Raw genomic sequence first — 23921 nt, forward strand, 5'->3', positions numbered from 1 at the left:
CACATATTTAAACAAATAGTCCATTCACTCCACAATTCAAGGGTACGTTGCCCTTGATCCAATTTTCAATTTTTTTGTTTATTTTGCTTTCTCTTTATGATTTGACATTGAGTTAACTATTCCCACTGACAATTTCTGGTTCAGAAACTGTGTGGCTCAGTGAGGATTCTTCAATCTGATTGGGTAGAAAGGTACACAGTGACTTGTCCTGTTCAAACAGGTCCTGAATTCCTTATAGAAAGTGACACCGTGCTGTTTTGGATTTATAATCACTGCTAGTTCTGGTGCAAAACTCCACCAAGTCTGTGAATGAATTGCAAGCACCATTTGTTTGCTGCTGTCTCCAAAGGCCAAGATGTGGAGATGCCGGACTGGGGTAAACACAGTAAGAAGTCTCTCAACACCAGGTTAAAGTCCAACAGGTTTATTTGTAGCAAATGCCACTAGCTTTCAGGACTGACTGTTACTTTGTCAGTTGGGTGGGAGTTCTGATCACAAAGAGGGCATATAAAGACACAAACTCAATTTACATGAATAATGATTAATTTATTACATTCCAATCATTATTCATGTAAATTGAGTTTGTGTCTTTATATGCTTGTTTGTGATCAGAACTCCCACCTACCTGATGAAGGAACAGCCAGTTCCGAAAGCTAGTGGCGTTTGCTACAAATAAACCCGTTGGACTTTAATCTGGTGTTGTGAGACTTCTTACTGTCCAAAGGCCAAGCCAGTCATGTGCAAACTGTAGCAGAAATGCCACCCCCTCCCATTGAGATGATCCTACCCAAACTACTGACATTGAAGTCCTTCACCTGCTGTGGCCCTCAGATTGCAGCTTTGTAGCGAAATGGGCAAAGCGTGCACAAAACATTCCAATCCCAGTTTTTCCAGGTGTTGAAGTCAACCTAATGACACCCCAAAATTGAAGTTTGTTTTGGTAAGATCTTGTGAGATCCAGAGATTATCATCTGGCCTGGTGTCAGTTCAATCTCAGCCTAGCCCAGCATGGATGAGCTGGTGGCGCAGATCGACACAAATGGATACAATCTGGTGACCATTACAGAGACGTGGCTGCAAGGTGACAGGGACTGGGAGCTGAATGTACAGGGCTATCAAGTGTTTAGGAAGGATAGGCAGGAGGAAAAAGGGAGGGGCGTAGCTCTGCTGATTAAGGATAGCATCACGGTGGTAGCAAGGGATGATATTGGAGCCAAGGAGCAGAGGGTGGAATCGTTGTGGGTGGAGATTAGGAACAGCAAAGGGAGGAAGACGCTGGTGGGTGTCGTCTATAGGCCCCTGAATAATGATCTGGAGGTGGGGCGGGCTGTTAACGCGCAAATAAGTGCGGCGTGCAGGAATGGGACGGCCGTAGTTATGGAGGATTTCAATCTGCATATTGATTGGTCGACCCATGTTGGACGCGGAGGGCTTGAGGAGGAGTTCTTGGAATGCTGCCGGGATAGTTTCCTCGAACAGTGTGTGTTGGAGCCGACGAGGGAGTGAGCTATCTTGGATCTGGTGCTATGTAATGAGGCGGGTAGAATTAGGGACCTTGCGGTGAAGGATCCTCTTGAGGAGAGTGATCATTGTATGGTGGAGTTTCTGGTGCAGATGGAGGAGGAGAAAGTGGGTTCCCGGACACGCGTCCTTTGTTTGAATAGAGGGGAGTACGGTAGGATGAGAGAAGAATTGGCGAATGTGGACTGGGGGAGCGCATTGGAGGGAGGGTCTGCTGAGGAGCAGTGGAGGATCTTTAAGGAGATCTTTCTTGGTGCTCAGCAGAAATTTATTCCGATGGTCAAAAAGGACCGTAGGAGGAGAGGTAATAAGCTGTGGATAACGAAGGAGGTGAAGGAAAGTGTTAAATTAAAAGCGGAGGAATTTAGAGTAGCTAAGAGTAGTGGGCGAGAAGAGGATTGGGAGAGGTTTAAATGTCAACAAAGATTGACAAAGAAGTTGATAAAGAAGGGTAGGAGAAACTATGAAGCTGGGCTAGCGCTTAATATAAAAAAGGATAGCAAGAGTTTTTATAAATATATAAAAAGGAAGAGGCTGGCTAGGGTGAATGTTGGTCCTTTAGAGGATGAGAAAGGGGACCTAGTGGTAGGGGATGGGGATATGGCTAAGGTATTGAATAACTTTTTTGTTTCTGTCTTCACGGAGGAGGACGTGAATAATTTGCCGGGTGTTAGCGATGGAAAGGTGGTAGGACTGGAGGGTCTTAATGACATTACTGTTACTAGAGAGGCGGTGCTCGACAGACTGGAGGGGCTGATTGTGGACAAGTCCCCAGGACCGGATGGAATGCATCCGAGGGTTCTGAAAGAAATGGCGGAGGTGATAGTGGATGCCTTGGTGGTTATTTTCCAGACGTCGCTGGATTCCGGGGAAGTGCCGGATGATTGGAAAACGGCTAATGTTATGCCGTTGTTTAAGAAGGGTGCCAGGCAAAAGGCGGGGAATTATAGGCCGGTTAGTTTAACGTCTGTGGTAGGTAAAATGTTAGAATCTGTCATTAAGGAGGAAATTGCGAGGCATCTTGAAGGGAATTGCTTGATAGAGCAGACGCAGCACGGTTTCATTAAAGGGAAGTCGTGTCTGACAAATTTACTGGAGTTCTATGAGGATGTGTCTAGGGCAGTGGATAGAGGAGAGCTGGTGGATGTGGTCTTTCTAGATTTTCAGAAGGCGTTTGACAAAGTACCTCACAACAGGTTACTGCAGAAGGTCGAGGGACATGGAGTTGGGGGTAGGGTGTTAGCGTGGATAGAGGATTGGTTGTCAAATAGGAGGCAGAGAGTGGGGGTCAACGGGTGCTATTCGGATTGGTGGATGGTGACTAGTGGAGTGCCCCAGGGGTCGGTGGTGGGGCCTCAGATTTTTACCATTTATATAGATGATCTGGAGGAGGGAACCGAGTGTAGGGTGTCGAAATTTGCTGATGACACCAAGATTGGGGGAACGGCAAATTGTGCGGAGGGTGTGGAGAGTCTACAGAAGGATCTAGATAGGCTGGGCGAATGGGCCAGGAAATGGCAAATGGAATTTAATGTTGGCAAGTGCGAGGTGGTCCACTTTGGTAGGAATAATGGTAGGAAGGACTATTACTTACGTGGCGAAAAACTGCAGCAGGCGACGGTGCAGAGGGACCTCAGGGTCCTTGTGCATGAGTCGCAAAAACCCAGCTTGCAGGTGCAGCAGGTGGTCAGGAAGGCGAATGGGATGCTGGCCTTCATAGCGAGGGGGATTGAATATAAAAGTAGGGAGGTCTTGCTGCAGCTGTATAGGGCACTGGTGAGGCCGCAGCTGGAGTACTGTGTGCAGTTTTGGGCGCCGCACCTGCGCAAGGATATTTTGGCCTTGGAGGGAGTGCAGAGGAGGTTTACTAGGCTGATACCGGAGTTGAGGGGGTTGAGCTATGAGGAGAGGCTGAATAAACTGGGCTTGTACTCGTTAGAGTTTAGAAGAATGAGGGGAGATCTCATTGAGACGTATAAGATGATGAATGGGATGGATAGGATAGAGGTGGAGAGACTCTTCCCGCTCAAAAAAGACAGTAGGACTAGGGGGCACAGCCTCAAGATAAAGGGGGGGGCGCAGTTTAGAACGGAGTTGAGGAGGAACTTCTTCACTCAAAGGGTGGTGAATCTCTGGAATTCTCTGCCCGTTGAAGTGGTGGAGGCTGCCTCGCTAAATATTTTTAAGACGCGGGTTGATGGGTTTTTGATAAGAGAGGGGATTAAGGGTTGTGGGGAGAGGGCGGGAATGTGGAACTGAGCCACGACAGATCAGCCATGATCTTATTGAATGGCGGGGCAGGCTCGAAGGGCTAGATGGCCTACTCCTGCTCCTATTTCTTATGTTCTTATGTTCTTATCCACTTCTTTCCCCCTAAACTGGTCTTACCTGTTGACTGGTTCTAGAACATCCTGGAGAGCAATAGTGGATGTCAATCTGGTGCCTGCATCTCACTGCAAAGAATGTTACAGCCTAACTTAAAAAGTGGTTTGAGCCTCCTGTCTTCTGATGGCATCCAACCTGAACGGTTTTATTGATGTAATCTCCAAATTTACTTGACCTGGGAAAATGATAATTTATTTCAATAAAAATATCAAGACAATTCCAACAATAATGGAATTTTGCACCCTTCAGTAGTTTTCAAAGTATCTTGCTGTGGAACGTAGAAAAATTGTATGTAAGTAATTGTCTTAATACAAATTTTTAGAAGAACATTATAGAGTTGCTGTGGGTGTTGATTTCTCTTTCTGTATTGTGTACATTTGTAGGCCTATCAGAAAGGAGGAGACCCAAAACATAAACTGATTCCCACTGGTTACAGAGTGCTCACATCCATGATTGAATATGCCTTATTGGTGGACAAATATTTCCCTGACCCAAGTGGTGAGTAACACATTTTGATGTGCACAATGGTTTCAATGCAAATCAAATCTAAGTTCATGTCATTCTGCAGGAAAGAAGCACGTCACCCAAGCAACAAGTGTCCATGTTTCCAGGTGGTGGAAACCTCGATAACTTTTCAGTAAAATGAAGACCAGCAGATCTTTCTTAGTTGAATTTCTAAAATCTGTATTAGCAAAGATGGAACTGAGGCAGGGGATAAGGATTAGAATTATTTCACTTAGCTATATAGTTTGGCAATATTTGTAAGCTGGAGAATGAGTCTTCGCAGCATGCAAGACCATTCCAAAAAAAGTAGAGGAAAAAGACCTCTCAAGATTCAATTGAAAATGCACTATTGAATGTGGACAAAAGGGGTCCCAGGGCTTGGTCCCCATTTTGGTTTAACTGATCTCAGACAAGACAGTGGTCAGAAAGTTACATTTGTCCCTGTTTTCCCTAAATTAGAAAGCTTAACTGATTTCTACCTTCTCCTTATAATCCTCTACCCCCAATCCATTTCTTCCTGTCATACATATAGACACCATCTGAACTGTACAGACCAGTGTAATGGTTTTCTACTTGTTAGCCTGAATGAGCAATTTCTCATGATGAAGATGCTCACTGCATTGGCTGGTTCTGTGGACTCCACCTTGACTAGACAAATTCTGCAGTACCCAGGACTTTAGCACATTACTGTTCCATAACACAAGATGTCAATTTTTGGGATTTTTGATCTTTTTTTCACCAAAAGGATATAGGCCGGAATTTTATCGGCATGCCCGTCCCAATTCCAGGGGCAGGCTCAGAGAACAGCATTCTCAGTTGGCCTTGGGTGGGGTCATAAGAACCTTGAGCAGAGGTGCTGGTAAAATTCTGCCCATAGAAATAATACACATTTAAGCATATGATTCAAATTAAAATGAGCTTGCACAACTTTAAAATTTGACAAGGGACAATAAATAATTAATTGACATATCCCAGACTCCCATCAGACTGTCATAAGAACATAAGAACATAAGAAATAGGAGCAGGAGTAGGCCATCTAGCCCCTCGAGCCTGCCCCGTCATTCAATAAGATCATGGCTGATCTGAAGTGGCTCAGTTCCACTTTCCCGCCTTCTCCCCATAACCCTTAATCTCCTTGCCTATCAAAAACCTATCTACCTGCGTCTTAAATATATTTAGCGAGGCAGCCTCCACCACTTCAATGGGCAGAGAATTCCAGAGATTCACCACCTTTTGAGTGAAGAAGTTCCACCTCAACTCCGTTCTAAACTGCCTCCCCCCCCCCTTATCTTGAGGCTGTGCCCTCTAGTCCTACTGTCCTTTCTGAGCGGGAAGAGCATCTCCACCTCTACCCTATCCATCCCATTCATCATCTTATATGTCTCAATAAGAAGAAGATGGTTTGCCTGCTGACAATTCTGTTTTAATGGGGAGGACTGTGGGAGATAGCTAGTTTAATTGACAAATACACTGACCAATCATTGATCAGGAGAGTCAAAGGTATAGGCCCAGCTTTCAATACGCACAATAGACACAACTGAAAAAGGTAGGATTGTCTGCTCAGAAGGCTAGAGAGGTCCCAGCAATTTATGGTAAACTGAATGTTGAATAAACCTCAGTAAGCTTTGGTCTATTTCAATTGTAGACTAATTTATAGCAGTAATAGTCAGTCAGCTAACCCAGAGTCGGTCAGCGTGCTTTGAGTGTAAAAAATCAAAGCTGACACCCCATGGAGTACTGAGGGAATGCTGCACTGCCAGAGAAGTTGTCTTTGGTATGTGAGGTCCCATTTGCCTGTACAGGTGGATGCAAAAGTTCCCATGACACTCTTTCAAAGAAGAGCAAGGAAGCTATCCCCGGTGACGGGGCCAATATTCAATCAACATCACAAAAAACACATCGCTGTTTGTAGAAGTTTGTGCCCAGATTGAATCATAGAATCACATTGTGCAGAAAAGCCCCTTTGGTGCATTGAGTCTACACCAACACATAAGAAACACCTGGACTCCACCTAATCCCATTTACCAGTACTTGGCCCATAGCCTTGAACTGACTGCCATGTTCCCTATATTAGCACAGTGACTACACTCTAAAAGTACTTCATAGGTTGTGATGTGTTTGAAGATATCGGATGATCATGCCAAGCAGTGTATAAATCATATCTTTCTTTTATTCATGAGTAACAGTAAGTGGGAAGGGAAATTGAATGGAATATACCATGCAGGGGTTAATCAGTAATGCCAGTTTACTGCAAGTTAAAATTCTGTCTCACATCTTAAATTGTTATTCATCTGTCATTCAAAGATTGGAGGTATGCCCATATGAGGATATGATAGACACATTATCCATTTTTTATTTATTCTTGGAACACGGGTGTCACTGGCTGGCCTGCATTTATTGCCCATCCCTCGTTGCCTGAGGACAATTGAGTCAACCACATTGTTGTGGCTCTAGAGTCACATGTAGGCCAGACCAAATAAGGATGGCAGATTTCCTTCCCTAAAGGACATTCATGAAGCAGATGGGTTTTTCTGACAATCAACAGTGGTTTCATGGTCATCAGCAGATCCTTATTCCAGATTTCTTTTTTTATTATTGAATTCAAATTCCACCATCTGTCGTGGCGGAATTCGCATCAGGGTCCACAGAACATTAACTGAGTTTCTGGATTGATAGTCTAGCAATAGTACCTCTAGGCCATCATCTCCCCATGGACGGCCATATTAAAATGTTTAAAGGGCCCATGCACGCCACAGACTACAAAAAGTAATTTAAAGGTTGTGTTGGATATAGTTACTGTTGGGGCTGATTAATAAGTATAAATAAATGTATTTATTCATCCTCTCCTATTAACATCAAACCTATCTTTTTTTTCAGCAGCCAATGGAAAAGATGGCAATCAAAGCTTCCTGGTTAACCACACACAGTACCCAGTGTACCTGTGGCACCCTTACCGAAAACATAGTTACTTTTGCTTTGAGAATGAAGAGACACAACAGGGATTTGGGGCTGTTCTCAATGACTGCATTCGGCACCTCAATTATGGTAAGTTTGATGGTATGAACTTATATCCACACATGAGTCAAGATATTCTTGTAATCTTCTGAGCATCATAATTGTTCTTTCAGTGAAAATCAGTGGGTTTGGTACACTCCAGAAAAGATTTTGGCAGGTTTTATGATATTTCAAAACAAACTCCAAATGTAGCTTAATGACAAATTGGACATTGTCCAGTTTGTTGATCTTCTCTGTTGCCGATCAAAGATACACTCCTATCAAGTTGATTGGGTAAATGTGAGTCATTTTAATGAGGGAAATGGTGTGACTTTCCAATGCCTTTCTCATACAAAAATGAATATCAGTGAGGCTGTGATGAGGTCATCAAAATTCTTCCTTTGACTGAAAAGTAGAAATTTAAAATGTTATATTAATTGAAAGCTGTGTCTACGATGAAAATGCCTTTCCAACTACAGAAATGTTCCCCGTTAAGGACAGATATTCCATCCTGTGCAAATGAAAACCAATTAGATTGCAGCTTTATTGTTGTCTTCTGTTTTGTATGATTCTAAAGCTAAGAGTAATCAGGATAGGATATAACGTGCTGAATTTTCATAACACTCATTATGCATTTCAAGCCTCATTATACATTAGTGGCAGAAAGTCCAGGCACCCATTAAAGTACTGAAACACCTGAGCCCCAGGGAAAACGTTGCTCATTGACCATTCTGGCTGCCTGATCCCTTTTATCAATTGCACAGTGTTTATTTACACAAGATAAAGAAATTTCAAGTGCTTACTGTTTCAGCAATTGAAGCCATAGAATTCTTACAGTGTGAGAGATGGTCATTTAGTCCATTGAGTCTGCACCGACTCTCAAAGAGAATCTTATCCTGCCCACCCCACTCCACCCTTTTCCATAACCACACACATTTACCAAGGCTAATCCACATAACCTACACATCTTTGGACTGTGGGAGGAAACTGGAACACTTGAAGGAAATCCATGCAGACACTGGGAGAACATGAAAACTCAACATGGACAGTTACAGACAGAAATCTTAAAGACCTGGAAGATTGACACTTATGGCCTGTATTAAAATGAGTCTTTTTAAGAAAATGGAACATTATCAATGAATTACTTTTTAAAAGCTTTTTTAATACATCCTATAATCACTATAGGATTCATTGGTTGTACAGATTGTAAAATGGATGTGCTATGGCTTGTAGGAACATGAGGGGCCATGGGGTGGGTAGGGGCATAACTTTGCCTGGGGGACATCAGGGACTATAGTAGGAGTGTGGAGGTGCATTCCTAGGCATGGGAGGCATGGAGGTCCATAGGGAATGGGTGGGAGGCATACCTTGGCAGGGTCTGTCCATAGGAGGTAATTGGGAGGCATTGCCTCAAGTCTTTCCTGGGCTGATAACCCTTAAATCATGGTCAGAGATTGAAACCCTGGAAATGAAACCCTATTGCACTATGATCCCAGTGAAACGATCTCATAAGTATATCTGTGATGGAAAAAATTGACAGCCTCTGTCTCAGCGGTGCCAATAATTCGTAAAGGGATTCCAAAACAACGGATTTGGGAAACTGTCTTCTGCTATGTACGCCCAGTATTTTCAGTTCCAAAAATTGAAACTATTTTCAGTTTCATTACTGTGATTTTTTTTGTGTGAATTGGTCTGATGCAAGAGTCATGTGTTACAATTTTTCCCTGAGTTTGTGATTATAAGTTTCTATCTGATTGTGCTGACAGAAACAAGAGACGTTAATTTAATTTCCTGAGTGGTCCAAAAACTAAAACAATAATAAAAATGTGCTACTAGGCACAGTCTGCATACCGCAGTGGGCAGTGGGCATCCTCATGGATGAACAAGTGACACATGCTGAACTATAGGTCTGACATTCCTCACCCAAGTGGTCATGTCAGATTAGGCAGTGAATGGGCAGGCAATTCAATCGTGGGAATACCATAGCTCAGCATAACCAGCTGGAGAATCTAGAACAGGGTCACAATCTCAGAATAATGGGTTAGCTATTTAGGACTGAAATGAGGAGAAATTCCTTCACTCAAAGTGTTGTATGTTTTTAGTATTCTCTAGCCCCGAGAACTGTGGATGTTCAGTTATTGAGTGCATTCAATACAGAGGCCACAAGATTTTTGGGTATTAAGGAAAGTAGGGGATATGGGAATATTGCAAGAAGATGAAATTGTGGTAGATAATCAGCCACGAATGGTAGACCTGCTTCAGACTCTCAAATTTCTGAAATGTCCTCTTATAGCAATGAATGAAAGATTGGATGACTTAGTGTCTATGGCCAGAATTCTCTATCCAAAATCTATCCGTTTGTGTCCACATCCCAATAATTTTGCTATGGCTATGCCATTTGAATACAATGAAGATTACATTTTGAAGAAAATAACTTGGAATTAGCTTAATTCCTTTGGGTTAGTATCTGGCTGGATTTTTTTCCACTGTCGCAGCTGTATTTGATTCAGGTTGAAAATTTCAATCTGTGGTGAGATGGTTATTTTTTAATATTGCAATATTTTTGCCACACAACAATTTGATTGCGAAACACTTTATAAAAACGTCACAAGGATAATTTATACAACATTGAGTTGACCTTGCTGTCAATTTAAATGAATAATGACCTTCTAAAGCATGCACGTGTGAGCTGTACTGCACTCCAGGGAAATCTGCACCAGAGCAGGAGGGTCTGTCTTCTGCAACTGTACTCCCACCTGGGCCATGTCTGTACCTGCTGTAGCACTGGCCAATTATCCTTTTTAGTGAATGAACTTAATGACCTGCAATTGAGATTGAGGAGACCGTGAAGACTGGAAATATAACGTAGAGAGACAATTACGGAAGATAAGTGTTTAGGGCCTTTTCCCCATTGCAGAAGCAGTAACACCATATTTGTCACAGTAACATTTCTTCACCATTGCATTGCTTGTTTTATGACAATGAGAAGGATAACTGGCATAAGAATTATACAGAATGATATTTTCCACTTTATAAAGATGGTTACGATGTGAAATGTTGTTCTCCCCAGGACTGCATTTTAAGATGTTAATTCAACTTTAATCATTTTTCTCCTGTGTAGACAACTGCTTTTAAAGCAGAGATGTTGAATAAACACTGAACTAAGACTGATTCAGTCTTCATTAACCAACCCAAACTGACTTTAAAATCTTGTGTAAAAGGGAAACATTGTTGAATGAACCAGCTTCTGTTTGCAATGATGAGCAATGGCTTTTAGTTAACTGCTGAGCACAGCAGGAACAGAATCTGCATAGCAAAGACAATCTCTGGGGTTTATTTTAAGCAATGCCAGTAAGGAAGGAGAAGCTTTTAAAAACCAACCATTTGTCGTTAACTCTGTTGGTTTTCCACCTGCTCAAGATACAGATTTCCTCCCAGACTGTTTTTCCTCAGTTTGCCAGATGTGTAAATAATATTTCTGGCAACTTTCCCATGAACACAAGCAAGTTCAGCAAAGTTTCCACAGGAGACTTTTACAAATGTCTGCTGCTTGATTTTTCGGCCCTGCTAGCACTAGGCTCAAAGGTGGGCAGCAGCTGAAAACAGTCCCAACGGCTGGGGTGCCAGTTCCCCTGCTGCATCCCAAATCCCAAGGCCTTTTTCTGAAGAGCTAGAGTGGGGAAGGCAGCAGGCCCACCCACTTGTTCATGGCAGGGAGCTGGTGTGACTCATTCAGGGTCACTTAAGGCCAATAGGATTAGACCAGTTTGAATGTTCCTGTCAGCCTTTATGTTCCCACTGGCACTGGGGAATATCTTGGGTGCCTGGAGGTAATTTTCCTTGACTGGGGAGGGGGGGGGGTCAGTGTTTCAGTCAGGCCTAGAAGCTTTCCCTATACCCTTGGGTGTTATAGCATCCACATTCCACGCTCTAAAGAACCACTATCCCCTCCCCCCATCCTGTAGAGTGGTGGCCTGCCTGCAAAAGCCACCTTTTAATTTAAACTTTAAAACCATTTGAAGCCTTTTCTTCCTCACTTACTTGCCATCGCAGCCTGCTGCTGGTCCTTTTAAACAGAGCAGCCTCTGATTAACCCTCCAACTTCGAAAGCCTGTTTTCCTGCCATCCTTATTCAAAGGCTGTTGTGGGGAAAATCACAGTGAATGATCTTTCTCACACTGCTATCATGCTGAAGTGACCAACACTTCATCATAACAGCACAGTTCATGAGTACAAAGGGAGCCTGAGGTCTCTGCTTTCCATATCTTCTAAAGTGCTAAAGTACATTTAGATAGTATCCTGTTGCCTTCCTAATGTGTCCTTTAAAGGAAATCCCTTTCTGCTGGATTCTTCTTGGGAGCAGCTAGCGTCTTTCCAAGTTTTAGCTCTTCCGCCATTGCTGTTGAATGTTTTCTGGTTCTGCTGTTGGCTGTGGCTCATAACACTGAGCATAAGCCTGGAGTGACTCATAAAAAGACAGGAATAACCACCTACTGAGATGTCAAATGATTCCAGGACCCTACCTGGGGATTAGCAGTCTAAATTTCCAACATAAGGCATCAACTATCCAAACAGACTGTATTACCACTACATTAATGTTTTCTCACTATATGAGAGTGTAACAAAAATAGTTAATGTATCAAAGACAGAAATCACACAACCGATGGGTAGAAATATAATAGTCCTGACAGCCTTTAAAAACCTCTGGAGGCACCCCAGGGCCTGGGGATTTGTTATTTAAACCTTTGGAAGAAGGAAACCCTGAACTCAGGATTGGATCTGTGGAAGTGTAATAGGCCAGGATGTGGATCTATCATCCCCAATTTTCCAGGCATCAAGTTTGGACACTTGTCTGTGCCTTGATGAGTGGAGGATGGCCATTCAACCACAGAATAGGAGGGAAAGTCTGAGGGAGGGTCACTTCAGGTTATCCACCTACACCTGAGAGCTGACAGGAGAAGGCCACCTCAAGTCCAGGTCACTTCCTGGCCAGGACACATGAGCTTTGGAGAAATTTAGAAGGAACCGGGGGGGGGGGGGGGGGGGGGGGGCGGTTGGGAGGAATGTTGGGAAAATGGGAAAAAGAAAAGAACTTAGTTGGTATATGCTGCTGATGAAAATAGGTTTTCAAAATGTAAAAAAAGAGGGAAATAATGCATTTTTCATAGTTTCAGTGAATGACATTGAACAACTATTGCGTGATAAATAAGGCACGCATTGTTAAGCAACATGAAACTTACTCAAGTTGCTATTTATAATCTGTTACTCATGCTTAATGCACCAGTTTGATAGACTGAGCCTGCATCCTGTCTGACATCATTTCCTGGCAGTATGTCAGTTTGTGGTGAACAGCTTTGCAATACAAAGAGTTTTCCTTTATGCAAATCAAATCTTCAAAACTGGAATTTAAAACCATTTTGTTTTTTAATTTCTCTGCTGTCTTTTTGGCCCTGCACAAACCCAATGGCTGAGAGGACAAACCTGAGAGCAGCATTCCCTTGCTGCTGCTCTTCTTTTGTCCAACAGGAACTGCTCACAGGGGAAGAAAGTTCAAGAAAATAAATTTTTGCTCAGAGGACTCTCCCAATGTGTAGGTGATTAAGACCTATTCAAGATGATATATCCAACTGTAAAAATCTCATAGAATTTCCTACGCACTGAAAAACTACCATTTCCAGTCACCACCTCTATAAACTGCTGAGGAGACATCGCTGTTGAAGAGGAATTAGCTTTTTCCCCTGTGGCTCCATTCATTTTGCTCTAGGGGATAAGGGGTGAGGGGGAAGGGATGAAGGATCTGCTCACTGACCCTGGAAGCAATTGTTCGTAGCCACTGGGAGTAAGTATATACCGAGAAGGACTGGTTAGAAAGCCCACCTCAGTTCCCTGGGATCTTGTCCCTATTGTTTTAGAAGTTATTAGGCTCTCACCACTCACACATGCCTACCCTCACATAGCCCCTCATGCCAACCCATGTCCTTTTATCCTCCTCATGCCCCCAATATTCCCCATGATACAACCATGCTAACTCATACCCCCCCCCCACCTCCCCCGTGCTGCCTCGTGCCCCTATGTGAACTAATGCCCCCCATTTTCTCCTCATACCCCAGTCATTTCCATGTCCACCATGGGCAAACTTCAGGAGACATGAGATTAAAAAGCATTAAACTTCAAACAATCTAATATAGCTCTCACACATACACATTTCATAGCAAAACTATCCCAATTCATGAAATCCTTTCAAAGTTTTTAAATTTTAAGTGGCAAATCTCTTACTAAACACACATTTCTATTCAAAAGCCACATCAAAGAGAGCTAATCATTTAATAGCCTCTTCAAATTGTCAATCGAACTATGAAGGCAGATCGCTGTTGAGATAATTATAAAGTTTACAACTGAGCCAGGCATTCATTCCGACATAATATTAACCCTTGGGAATGCCAACCATTGAAATTGCATAACGAGATGGTAAGGTTTCCTGGTCTGTGGTTTCAGGTTTTATATCTTCTGCCTGTTTCAACTCTGCAGTGAGGCTAAAATGCTCAGCCAGTATCTTTAGCACCTCAGGCTTTTTAACCTTTTGCTTTGTACACAATTTCACCTGCTTAGCTGTAGCTTTCTGCTGTTTAATTGTTAGAACTGTTACTAATGGCAAGCTAAATCCTTCTGTTCTACAAATTATTTCACACTAAAGCGAGTCTTTTTTTTAGTGTTAACACATGAAGCTTGCTGCTGTAGTACTTTTTGTTTTAGTGACAAGGGTAGTGTGGGGGGATTTTCTGCCCCTGTTTTCAGGGGATGGGAATGAAGGAGTGGGGCAGAGAATAACACGAGCCCCAAAATGGCTTTCACGCCAGCAGGATTTCAGGTTGCAATTGTCCCTAACCCCCTGCCAATGATGTAATGAGGATCTTGAATTTACAAGTTGGGATCCTCATTTGCATCAATTTAAATGTTGTCTGACCATTCCTCCTCCCTCCCCAACTCCTCCATCCTCCCATTCATGTCGATGTGAATCACAACAGGTCGTCCATGATGTACATCTGGCAAGCAGAACCTGTCAGGGGTGAATAGTGAGCACAGCCGCTGGGGGAGAGGATCATAGGTCATAGCCAGGCAGTGTCCAAGGGCATTTCCGGGGGACAGTGAGGAGGTGGGGGGTTGCGGGGTGTTGTGTTGAGGGGAGTTGTGTGGGGTGTTCCATGGTGGTGGGGTTGGTTGGAGCTCCATGAGGGATAAGAACATAAGAACTTGGAGCAGGAGCAGGCCACCTGGCCCCTTGAGCCTGCTCCACCATTCAAAAAAATCATGGCCAATTTTCTTTATATAGTCTCAGCTCCACCTACCTGCCTGCTCAACATAAACTTTAATTCCTTTACTGTTCATAAATTTATCTCTCCTTGCCTTAAAAACATTCAATGAGGTAGCTTCAACTGCTTCACTGGGCAGGGAATTCCACAGAATCACAACCCTTTGTGTGAAGAAGTTCCTCCTCAACTCAGTCCTAAATCTGCTACCCTTTATTGTGAGGCTATGCCCCCTAGTTCTAGTTTCACCCACCAGTGGAAACAACTTCCTGATTCTATCTTATCTATTCCCTTCATAATCTTATATGTTTCTATAAGATCTCCCCTCATTCTTCCGAATTCCAATGAGTATAGTCCCAGTCTACTCAGTCTCTCCTCATAAGCCAATCCTCTCACTCCGGAATCAACCTAGTGAATCTCCTCTGCGCCCCCTCCAGTGTCAGTATATCCTTTCTCAAGTAAGGAGACAAAAACTGTACACAATACTCCAGGTGTGGCCTCACCATCACCTTATACAGCTGCAACATAATCTTGCTGTTTTTAAACTTCATCCCTCTAGCAATGAAGGATAAAATTCCATTTGCCTTCTTAATTACCTGCTGCACCTGCAAAACAGCTCTTTGAGATTCCTGCACAAGGCCACCCAGGTTCCTCTGCACAGCAGCATCCTGCAATTTTTTACCATTTAAATAATAGTCCATTTTGCTGTTATTCCTCCCATTACCCAACATTGTACTCCATCTGCCAGATCCTTGCCCACTCACTTAGACTATGTATATCCTTTTGTAGACTTTCAACGTCCTCTGCACACTTTGCTCTGCCACTCATCTTAGTGTCATCTGCGAATTTTGACACTACATTTGGCCCCCAACTCCAAATCATCTATGTAAATCATAAACAATTGCAGTCCCAACACTGATCCCTGAGGCGCACCACTAGTCACTGATCGCCAAGTGCTGGGCATCCCAGATAGTCTCTTGAGGAGGAGCAGGGGCACGTTTTGTTGTGGGAGTGTTGCATCCAGAGGTGAGGTGAAATTTCATTTTTTATCCATTTACAAAAGAGCACTCCAATTATCCCTTTGAAAAAAGCACCCCAATTGTTTACAAAACTACAGAACCCACCTTACCAGCATAGCATCGTGGGTCCCATCCTATCATTTTCTAAAAATATGGCAGGAAAAGCTAGCAGCATAGCCACTGGGCTACCTTCCACTGTGCTACCTGAGAAGACACTTCCTCAAAAATGGCATATTTCCGCCACAACTTCAGCAATTGAACTTGCTCAGCTGCTTCTAATTTCTGCTTTTAAGGGCAGATTCAGATTATTTTAGTTCAATTGATTCAGATCTTGGGTGCAGGAATCAATTCTGTTATGGACAGAGTCAAGAGAGAACTGAACTCCTTGTACCCTTTACCTTTGCTGCCCCCAATCACTGTGGTTTTAGAAAGGAGGATGTATGTATTCCCTAGCCCCCAGAGTGTGTGGTCAATTTAAATAACAGCAGCAAGCATTCTGGGGTTTAAATAGAGAGGATTACTTATCACACATTCTCCCCAAAAGTCTAAGTGCTACGTCAATCATTCAGCACTCACACATATACACACGCATATACGCTCAAGACAAAATATACAGGTAAAGAGAATAAAACACTTTTTATGGTTGTAGGCAAGAAAACTGTTCATTGTTCATGCCAGAGAATAATCATTGCAGCCTTGATAAAGAGTCTTTTTCATTCTTGAATTTTGTTTAGATGAGTTCAACTAGCTGGAGTTGGCAACAGTAATATGGTAGGATTTCCTTAAAGAGATGCATCTGCACAGACCAAAAGGATTGGCGCTTGTAGTTGACATGCTAGTGGGTCACATTTTGTTTCAGATAGATTTAGGTTTAGGAATCAGACTGGGAGGTTTTTAAAGATGTAAATTTTAAAAACTTTCAGTGCTACCGCTTTGGTTGACAGCTGATATTCTGCAGTGGTGTTTTACGCAGACTGCCCACGTTTCTTGGGGTGCTCAGATAATGAGGGATTTTTGGATCAGAGGGCAGTTTTGGTCTTATGATCAACTATTATTATCCACCCAGAATGGTGTAAAACTGAAACCATTGCAATACAATGAAAATAGATGGTGGCTCCAGGCTTCTCAGCACTTGTGGTTAACTCGTTTTGTAAAGTTTTTTTCTTTTGTTAAACTGCAAGAAGATGTGGAGTCTGCAAGTCCATTGCTGCTATCTTTTGCATAAACTTTGAAAAATGGCAGGTGTGAATCCCACAGAGATGTGCTACCCTGGGCAAATGCGAGGGAATATCCCAACTAGCACAATTCAGTTAGGAACTTCCCAGAAGCTCGAGATAGTCTGTATTGAAGTTGCAAAGGGCACTTGAGCCTGGCAGATATCTTATTGACTGTGTTAGTGTCCATTTTAAAAAGTAAAAGATTGTTTGGAAGTTTCTGGAACTATCACTGTCTATGTTTGAAGTTATGAAAAGGAATGTCTTCACTGACTGGGAAAGTGTGGTGAAGGTACTCCCACACCACATTTAGATAGGGAGTGCTGGGAATTTGAACAAGTGATGCTGAAAGAGCAACAATACAATTCCAGGGCAGGATAGTGTGTGAAATTGAGGGAAACTCGTAGGTGGTGGTGCATCTTCTGCCCTTGGCCTTCTAGGCAGTAGAGATCATGGGTTTGAGGGTGCTGATGAAGAAGCCTTAGCGAATTACAGTGCATCTTGTAGACGGTACATTCTGTATCCATGGTGCATATGTGGTGGCTGGAATCAATGTTTAAGGTGGTGGATGAGGCACTAATCAAGTATCCTGCTTTGGCCTGGATGGTGTCAAGAGCTTTGATTATAGTTGGAATTGTACTCATTCAGGCAATGGAGATTATTCCATCACACTTGTGCCTTGGTGAACAGACTTTGAGGAGTCAGGAGGAAATTCACTCACCACATAATTCCTAGCCTTTGACCTGATCTTATAGGCACAGTACTTACGTAGCTTATTCAATTAAATATCTAGTCAATGATAATACCCAATATGTTGATGGTGGAAGATTTTGTGATGGTAATGCCATTGAATGTCAAAGTGAGACAGTTAGATTCTCTCTTTTGGAAATGGTTGTTGTCTGGCACTTGTATGCTTTCAATGTTACTTATTATTCATCAATCCAAGCTTGAACGTTATCCACTACCTGTTGTCTTTTGGCACAGACTAATTCCATATCAGAGAAATTACTAATGGAACTGAACACTTGATAATCATCAGTAAACATCTCATTTCTGATCATATGATGAAGGAGAGATCATTGATGAAGTAGCTGAAGATCAATGGATATAGGACACTCTCTCTCCTGAGGAACTCCTGCAGTGATGTCCTGAGGCTGAGATTGTTGGCCTCCAGCAACTGAAGCCATCTTCCTTTGATCTAGGTAGGCCACCAACCAGAGGAGAGATTTCCCCAATTTCCATGGAGTTACATTTTACGAGGCCTCTGTGATGCTGCACTTGATCAAATGCCAGCTTGATGTCAAGGGCGTCGCACTCAATTAAACTCTAGAATTCAGCTACTTGCTGTTTTGGGATCAAGGTTGTAATGAGGTCTGGAGCAGGGTGGTCCTGGCAGAAGCCAAACTGAGCATAAGTGAGGAGCCTATTGACAACAAAGTGCTGCCTGATAGCAATGTCAATGTTATCCATCACTTTACTGATGTTTGAGAGTTGACTGATGGGGTAATAATTGGTTGAAATAGGCTGAAGATTGACATCTATGATGGCAGGAAATCTTGGAAGCAAGCTGAGATGGATCGACCACTTAGTACTTCTGGTTGAAAATGTTTATTAACATTTCAGCCTTGTATTTTGCACTGACACTGCACTCCACCATCACTGAGGATTGGAAAGTTTGAAAAACCTCCTTCCTCCTGTTGTTCAATTGCCATGCCAGGCCATGATCTTACAGATTGTGGTGTTACATTATTCCTCTGCTTCTAATGGCCCACAGTGCCTTCAATTGCCGGCTTTTGTGCTGCTATATCGGAGTCTATCCAATTTAGCATGGTGGCTGTACCATGCAAGACGATGGAGGGTGAAGACTGGACTTCTTCTCCACAATGACTGTTGAGTGGTCACTCCTACTAATACCATTATGGACAGATACACCAGCGACAGCTGGATTGATGAGGATGAAGTAAAGCGGTTTTGGCTTATGTTGGTCTGCCTGTCACAGGCAGATATATCCTTTAGGATGCAGCCAGCTAAGTCACTAGCGGTTTGTTACCCAGCAACTGTCAGTAATGAACATTGAAGTCTATTACCCGGAATACATCCCCTGTCCTTGTTACCCTCAATGCTTCATCGAAGTAGTGTTCAGTATGGGGGAGTACTGATTCATCAGCTGTAATGGTCATCAGCAGCAAGTTTCTTTGCCTATATTTGATCTAATGCCACAAGGCGTCTGGAGTCAATATAGAAGAATCCCAGGATCACTGGGGCTTACTTAACGGTCTTTTGTATTAGTTTGATACAGCTAGGTAGCTTGCTAGGCCATTTTGGATGGCAATTAAGAGTCAATTCACACCAGAATGTAAACCAGTGTACTGTCACCTCATGTGTCGGTCCTGCCGGTGCCTCAGGAACATACCTAGATACCGTGATGGAGGAACCAGAGGCACTGGTTGTAATAATGCAGTCTGTCAGGCTGTTTCTAACATATAAGAACATAAGAACATAAGAAATAGGAGCAGGAGTAGGCCATCCAGCCCCTCGAGCCTGCCCTGCCATTCAATAAGATCATGGCTGATCTGTCGTGGCTCAGTTCCACATTCCCGCCCTCTCCCCATAACCCTTAATCCCCTCTCTTATCAAAAACCCATCAACCTGCGTCTTAAAAATATTTAGCGAGGCAGCCTCCACCACTTCAACGGGCAGAGAATTCCAGAGATTCACCACCCTTTGAGTGAAGAAGTTCCTCCTCAACTCTGTTCTAAACCGCCCCCCCTTTATCTTGAGGCTATGCCCCCTAGTCCTACTATCCTTTCTGAGCGGGAAGAGTCTCTCCACCTCTATCCTATCCATCCCATTCATCATCTTATACGTCTCAATGAGATCTCCCCTCATTCTTCTAAACTCTAACGAGTACAAGCCTAATCTATTCAGCCTCTCCTCATAGCTCAACCCCCTCAACTCCGGCATCAGCCTAGTAAACCTCCTCTGCACTCCCTCCAAGGCTAAAATATCCTTGCGTAAGTGTGGCGCCCAAAACTGCACACAGTACTCCAGCTGTGGCCTCACCAATGCCCTATACAGCCGCAGCAAGACCTCCCTACTTTTATATTCAATCCCCCTCGCTATGAAGGCCAGCATCCCATTCGCCTTCCTGACCACCTGCTGCACCTGCAAGCTGGGTTTTTGCGACTCATGCACAAGAACCCTGAGGTCCCTCTGCACCGTCGCCTGCTGCAGTTTTTCGCCACGTAAGTAATAATCCTTCCTACCATTATTCCTACCAAAGTGGACCACCTCGCACTTGCCAACATTAAATTCCATTTGCCATTTCCTGGCCCATTCGCCCAACCTATCTAGATCCTTCTGCAGACTCTCCACACCCTCCGCACAATTTGCCGTTCCCCCAATCTTGGTGTCATCAGCAAATTTCGACACCCTACACTCGGTTCCTTCCTCCAGATCATCTATATAAATGGTAAATAGCTGAGGCCCCAGCACCGACCCCTGGGGCACTCCACTAGTCACCATCTTGACTAGTCCATGGGACAGTTGCTTCCCAGTTGTGCCGCCAGTCACCAGATATTAGCGAGGAGGGCTTTATGCAGTTGAGTAGCACTGGGTGTGCCTTTGGTATGTCCAAATCCTGTGCCTAGGTCAATGCTGGCTGGTCTACCTGATCTTTCTACAGTTTTTGTTGCGATTTGATACAATTCAGTAGGCAGTTAAGAGTCAATCACACTTATACAGAAGCGGAAACTAATAGTGTGATATATGATTTACAGAATACCTAAACGCCTTTGGATGTCTATGTCTGCACTACTTCTGTCAACACCTCCACTGTTGCCGAGCTGTTGCACAGCCTGTCTGACATTCAGTCTCAGATGAGCTGTACTTTCCACCACTTAAACACTCAGATGATGTGAAGCTGTCATCTTTAGCCTCCTCCTCCAGCTCTCTGCCCTTGCCAGCAATTTCAACCCCCTCCACAGCCTCTGTCTCGATCTGAACTGTTTGCAACCAGAACATCCCATTTGACTCCAAGCTGAGTTCCGACCCCATGTCCTCTCTGTCAGAAAGAGCATTGGTTGTTGTCCCACAATTAGTCATAGCAACGCTGCCAGCAGTTTTATACTGGCAGTCAGAGAATTGGTTTGGGAACACAGAGGAAGAAGGCTTTCTCTGTTACCATTTAAAAAATAAATACATTCTTTATATCCAAAGTTACCATTTTGCTACAAAGAGTGATCAGAGGAACTCTTGCCCCTTGGCATCTTGTATGACTAGATTCTCTGACAGAAATATGTCTATCTCAGCCAGGAGAAACAACCTCTGTGTCTGCCCTCTTCAGAATCACCTCTCATTCTTCTTAACTCTGGAAAGTGTACGCCAATTTACTCAAACTCTCATCATATGAACATAAGATCATAAGAAAAAAAGTAGGAGGAAGCCATTCGGCCCCTCAAGCCTGTTTTTGTCATTCAGTAAGATCATGGCTGATCTGATTGTGGCCTTAATTCCATTTTCCTGCCTGCTACTCCACCCCCTCTCACCCCCTCAACACTTTACTCCCATTAGATCAAACGTATGTCTAACTCAGCTTCAAAGATATTCAATGACCCAGCCTCCACTGCTCTCTGGGGAAGTGGTCCAATAACTAACAACCATCTGGGAGAAGAAATTCCTCTTTGTCACCGTTGTCAATGGGAGACCCCTTATTTTGAAACTGTGCCCCTAGATCTAGATTCCTCAAAAAGGGGCAATATCCTCTCAGCATCTACCCTAACAAGCCTCCTCAGAATTTTTTAAGTTTTGGTAGGATCAGTTCTCATTCTTCCAAACTCTAATGGACAAATGTTCAACTTGTTCAACCTTTCCTCACAAGGCAATCCCTTCATCCCAGGAATCAAGCTAGTGATGCCACGAGAGTGCAGAAAATCTTGTCTTCTGCTTCTATCCTTATTACTAAAATTAATAATCTCTCACTTCCCCACATTATACTCCACCTGCCATTTTGTTGCCAACACCTATTTCTCTGCAGCCTCTTTTTGCCCCCTTAACAGCTTATAGCCCCAATCGAGCATTGCATTCGAAGAAAATTTTGATATATTAAGCCATGAATATAATTTGTAAATAGCTGATTTACAACACTGATTCCTTGTGGCGCTCCACTTGTTGTAATGCTCCAAGTTAAAATGCCCCATTTATCACTACTCTTTGCTCTTAATCTGTTAACCAATCCTCAGTCCAAGTTTCCCCTTTATCTAATCTATTAATTACAACCTCAAAAACTTTAAATTTGTTAAGCACTATTTTCCTTTTGTAAAACTGTATTGACGCTGTCTGATAATATTGTGATTTTCTATGTACATTGTTAGGATTCCTTAATAGTATAAATTTCGGCATTATCCTGACATCTGATCTCAAGTTAATTTGGCCATGTTTTCTCTCTGTCTCTTGAATAGCAATGTTAAATTTGTGAATTTCCCATCCTCTGGAATAATTCTTGAATCAAGAGAATTTTGTAAAATTGTAACCAGTGCATCCACTATCTCTGCTGCTCCCTTATTAAGAACCCTAGGATACAGACCATGTGGTCTTGGGAATTTTTTGGCTTTTAGAATCATAGAATCCCTACAGTACAGAAAGAGGCCATTCAGCCCATCGAGTCTGCACCAACCACAATCCCATCCAGGCCCTACCCCCATATCCCTACATATTTACCCACTAATCCCTCTAACCTATGCATCTCAGGGCACGAAGAGCAATGTTTTTTAGCATGGCCAATCAACCTAACCCGCACATCTTTGGAAGAAACCTGAGCACCTGGAGGAAACCCACGCAGACACGAGGAGAATGTGCAAACTCTACACAGACAGTGACCCAAGCCAGGAATCAAACCCAGGTCCCTGGAGCTGTGAAGCAGCAGTGCTAACCACTGTGCTACCGTACTGCCCAAGCACTGTGCTACCGTGCCGCCCGACCATACCAATTTGTTTGATAAGGTTGCTCCCCCCATTCCATGGTGGAACTTTCATCTCGTCTTTGCCCGCCCACTGCAAGTTAGATTTTCTCTAATAATGTATCTCTTTAAGTTCTTCTCTCTTATTACTCCATGCTTACCTTCTATTTCTGGTATGTATTTTGTGTCTTCTACTGTGAAGGCAGATATAAAATATTTGCTCAACATCTCCTGCCTGGATTTACTCCACAATCTCTATGGCTGCTCCCCATACATTTTAGTTGCTTTATCCAGCAAACTTGATCCAGCTCTCACCTCACACCGATATAATTGGTTTTAAGATTCTTGTTTTGGATAGGAATATGTCACTTGCAAGCTTAGTATGGAATTCAATATTATATCTTTTTTCCCAGGGGAAATTTAATGAGATTACTAATTAACCTGGCTTCATTCTGCAATAATTGTTCAAAGTTGTGGAACTACCTGTCTAACAGCACTGTGGGTGTACCTACAGCAGATGGACTGCAGCAATTCAAGAAGGCAGCTCACCACCACCTTCTCAATAGAAATTAGGGATGTGCAAAAATGCTGGCCCAGTCAATGATGCCTACATCTCATGAACTAATGGAATATAAAAAATTACCAGATGTAAAATAGGTTTTCCTCAGGAAAATTCCAGTCATTCCTGTCCCCTCTTCCCCAATTCTGCCTCCAGGAAAGTGGCCCAGGGAGCTGGAGAACCAGCATGCGAGCTGAAGGAATGAAAGTCTGTGCCAGCTCGCCTCAGTGATGTGTTATCATTCAGACTTAAAAATACGCCCCACAGTTTCTGCACAACATGCTAAGCATCTTAACTAGCTTCAGTTTCTTTTATAACTTACAGTCCTAAATTAAATTCTAAATGTTAAATTAAATTTCAGTTTGAGGGATATTTACCAGCTTGATACACCAAATTCCCGACTTTAGCACTCTGTCTATTAAGCGCTTGATATTCTGTGATCATTCTGTGTCCCACACTTGT

At 43.1% G+C, this 23921-nt stretch overlaps 1 protein-coding gene across 2 annotated transcripts in view; it reads left to right on the forward strand.

Annotated features, from left to right (window-relative positions):
* Positions 1–23921, forward strand: part of LOC145347836 (protein Niban 1-like) — a 111995-nt gene that overhangs the window by 55164 nt on the left and 32910 nt on the right. Inside the window, exons 4-5 of one of the 2 annotated variants that reach the window (XM_080195739.1) lie at positions 4290–4404; positions 7288–7455. In XM_080195739.1, coding sequence (XP_080051865.1) covers positions 4290–4404; positions 7288–7455 — 283 coding nt within the window. The remainder of the gene's footprint in view (positions 1–4289; positions 4405–7287; positions 7456–23921) is intronic. The other variant, XM_080195740.1, reaches the window with a different exon arrangement.

The sequence above is a fragment of the Carcharhinus amblyrhynchos genome, chromosome 9, assembly GCF_965287045.1.
Source record: "Carcharhinus amblyrhynchos chromosome 9, sCarAmb.v2.hapA, whole genome shotgun sequence".
In the NCBI taxonomy this organism is placed as follows: domain Eukaryota; kingdom Metazoa; phylum Chordata; class Chondrichthyes; order Carcharhiniformes; family Carcharhinidae; genus Carcharhinus; species Carcharhinus amblyrhynchos.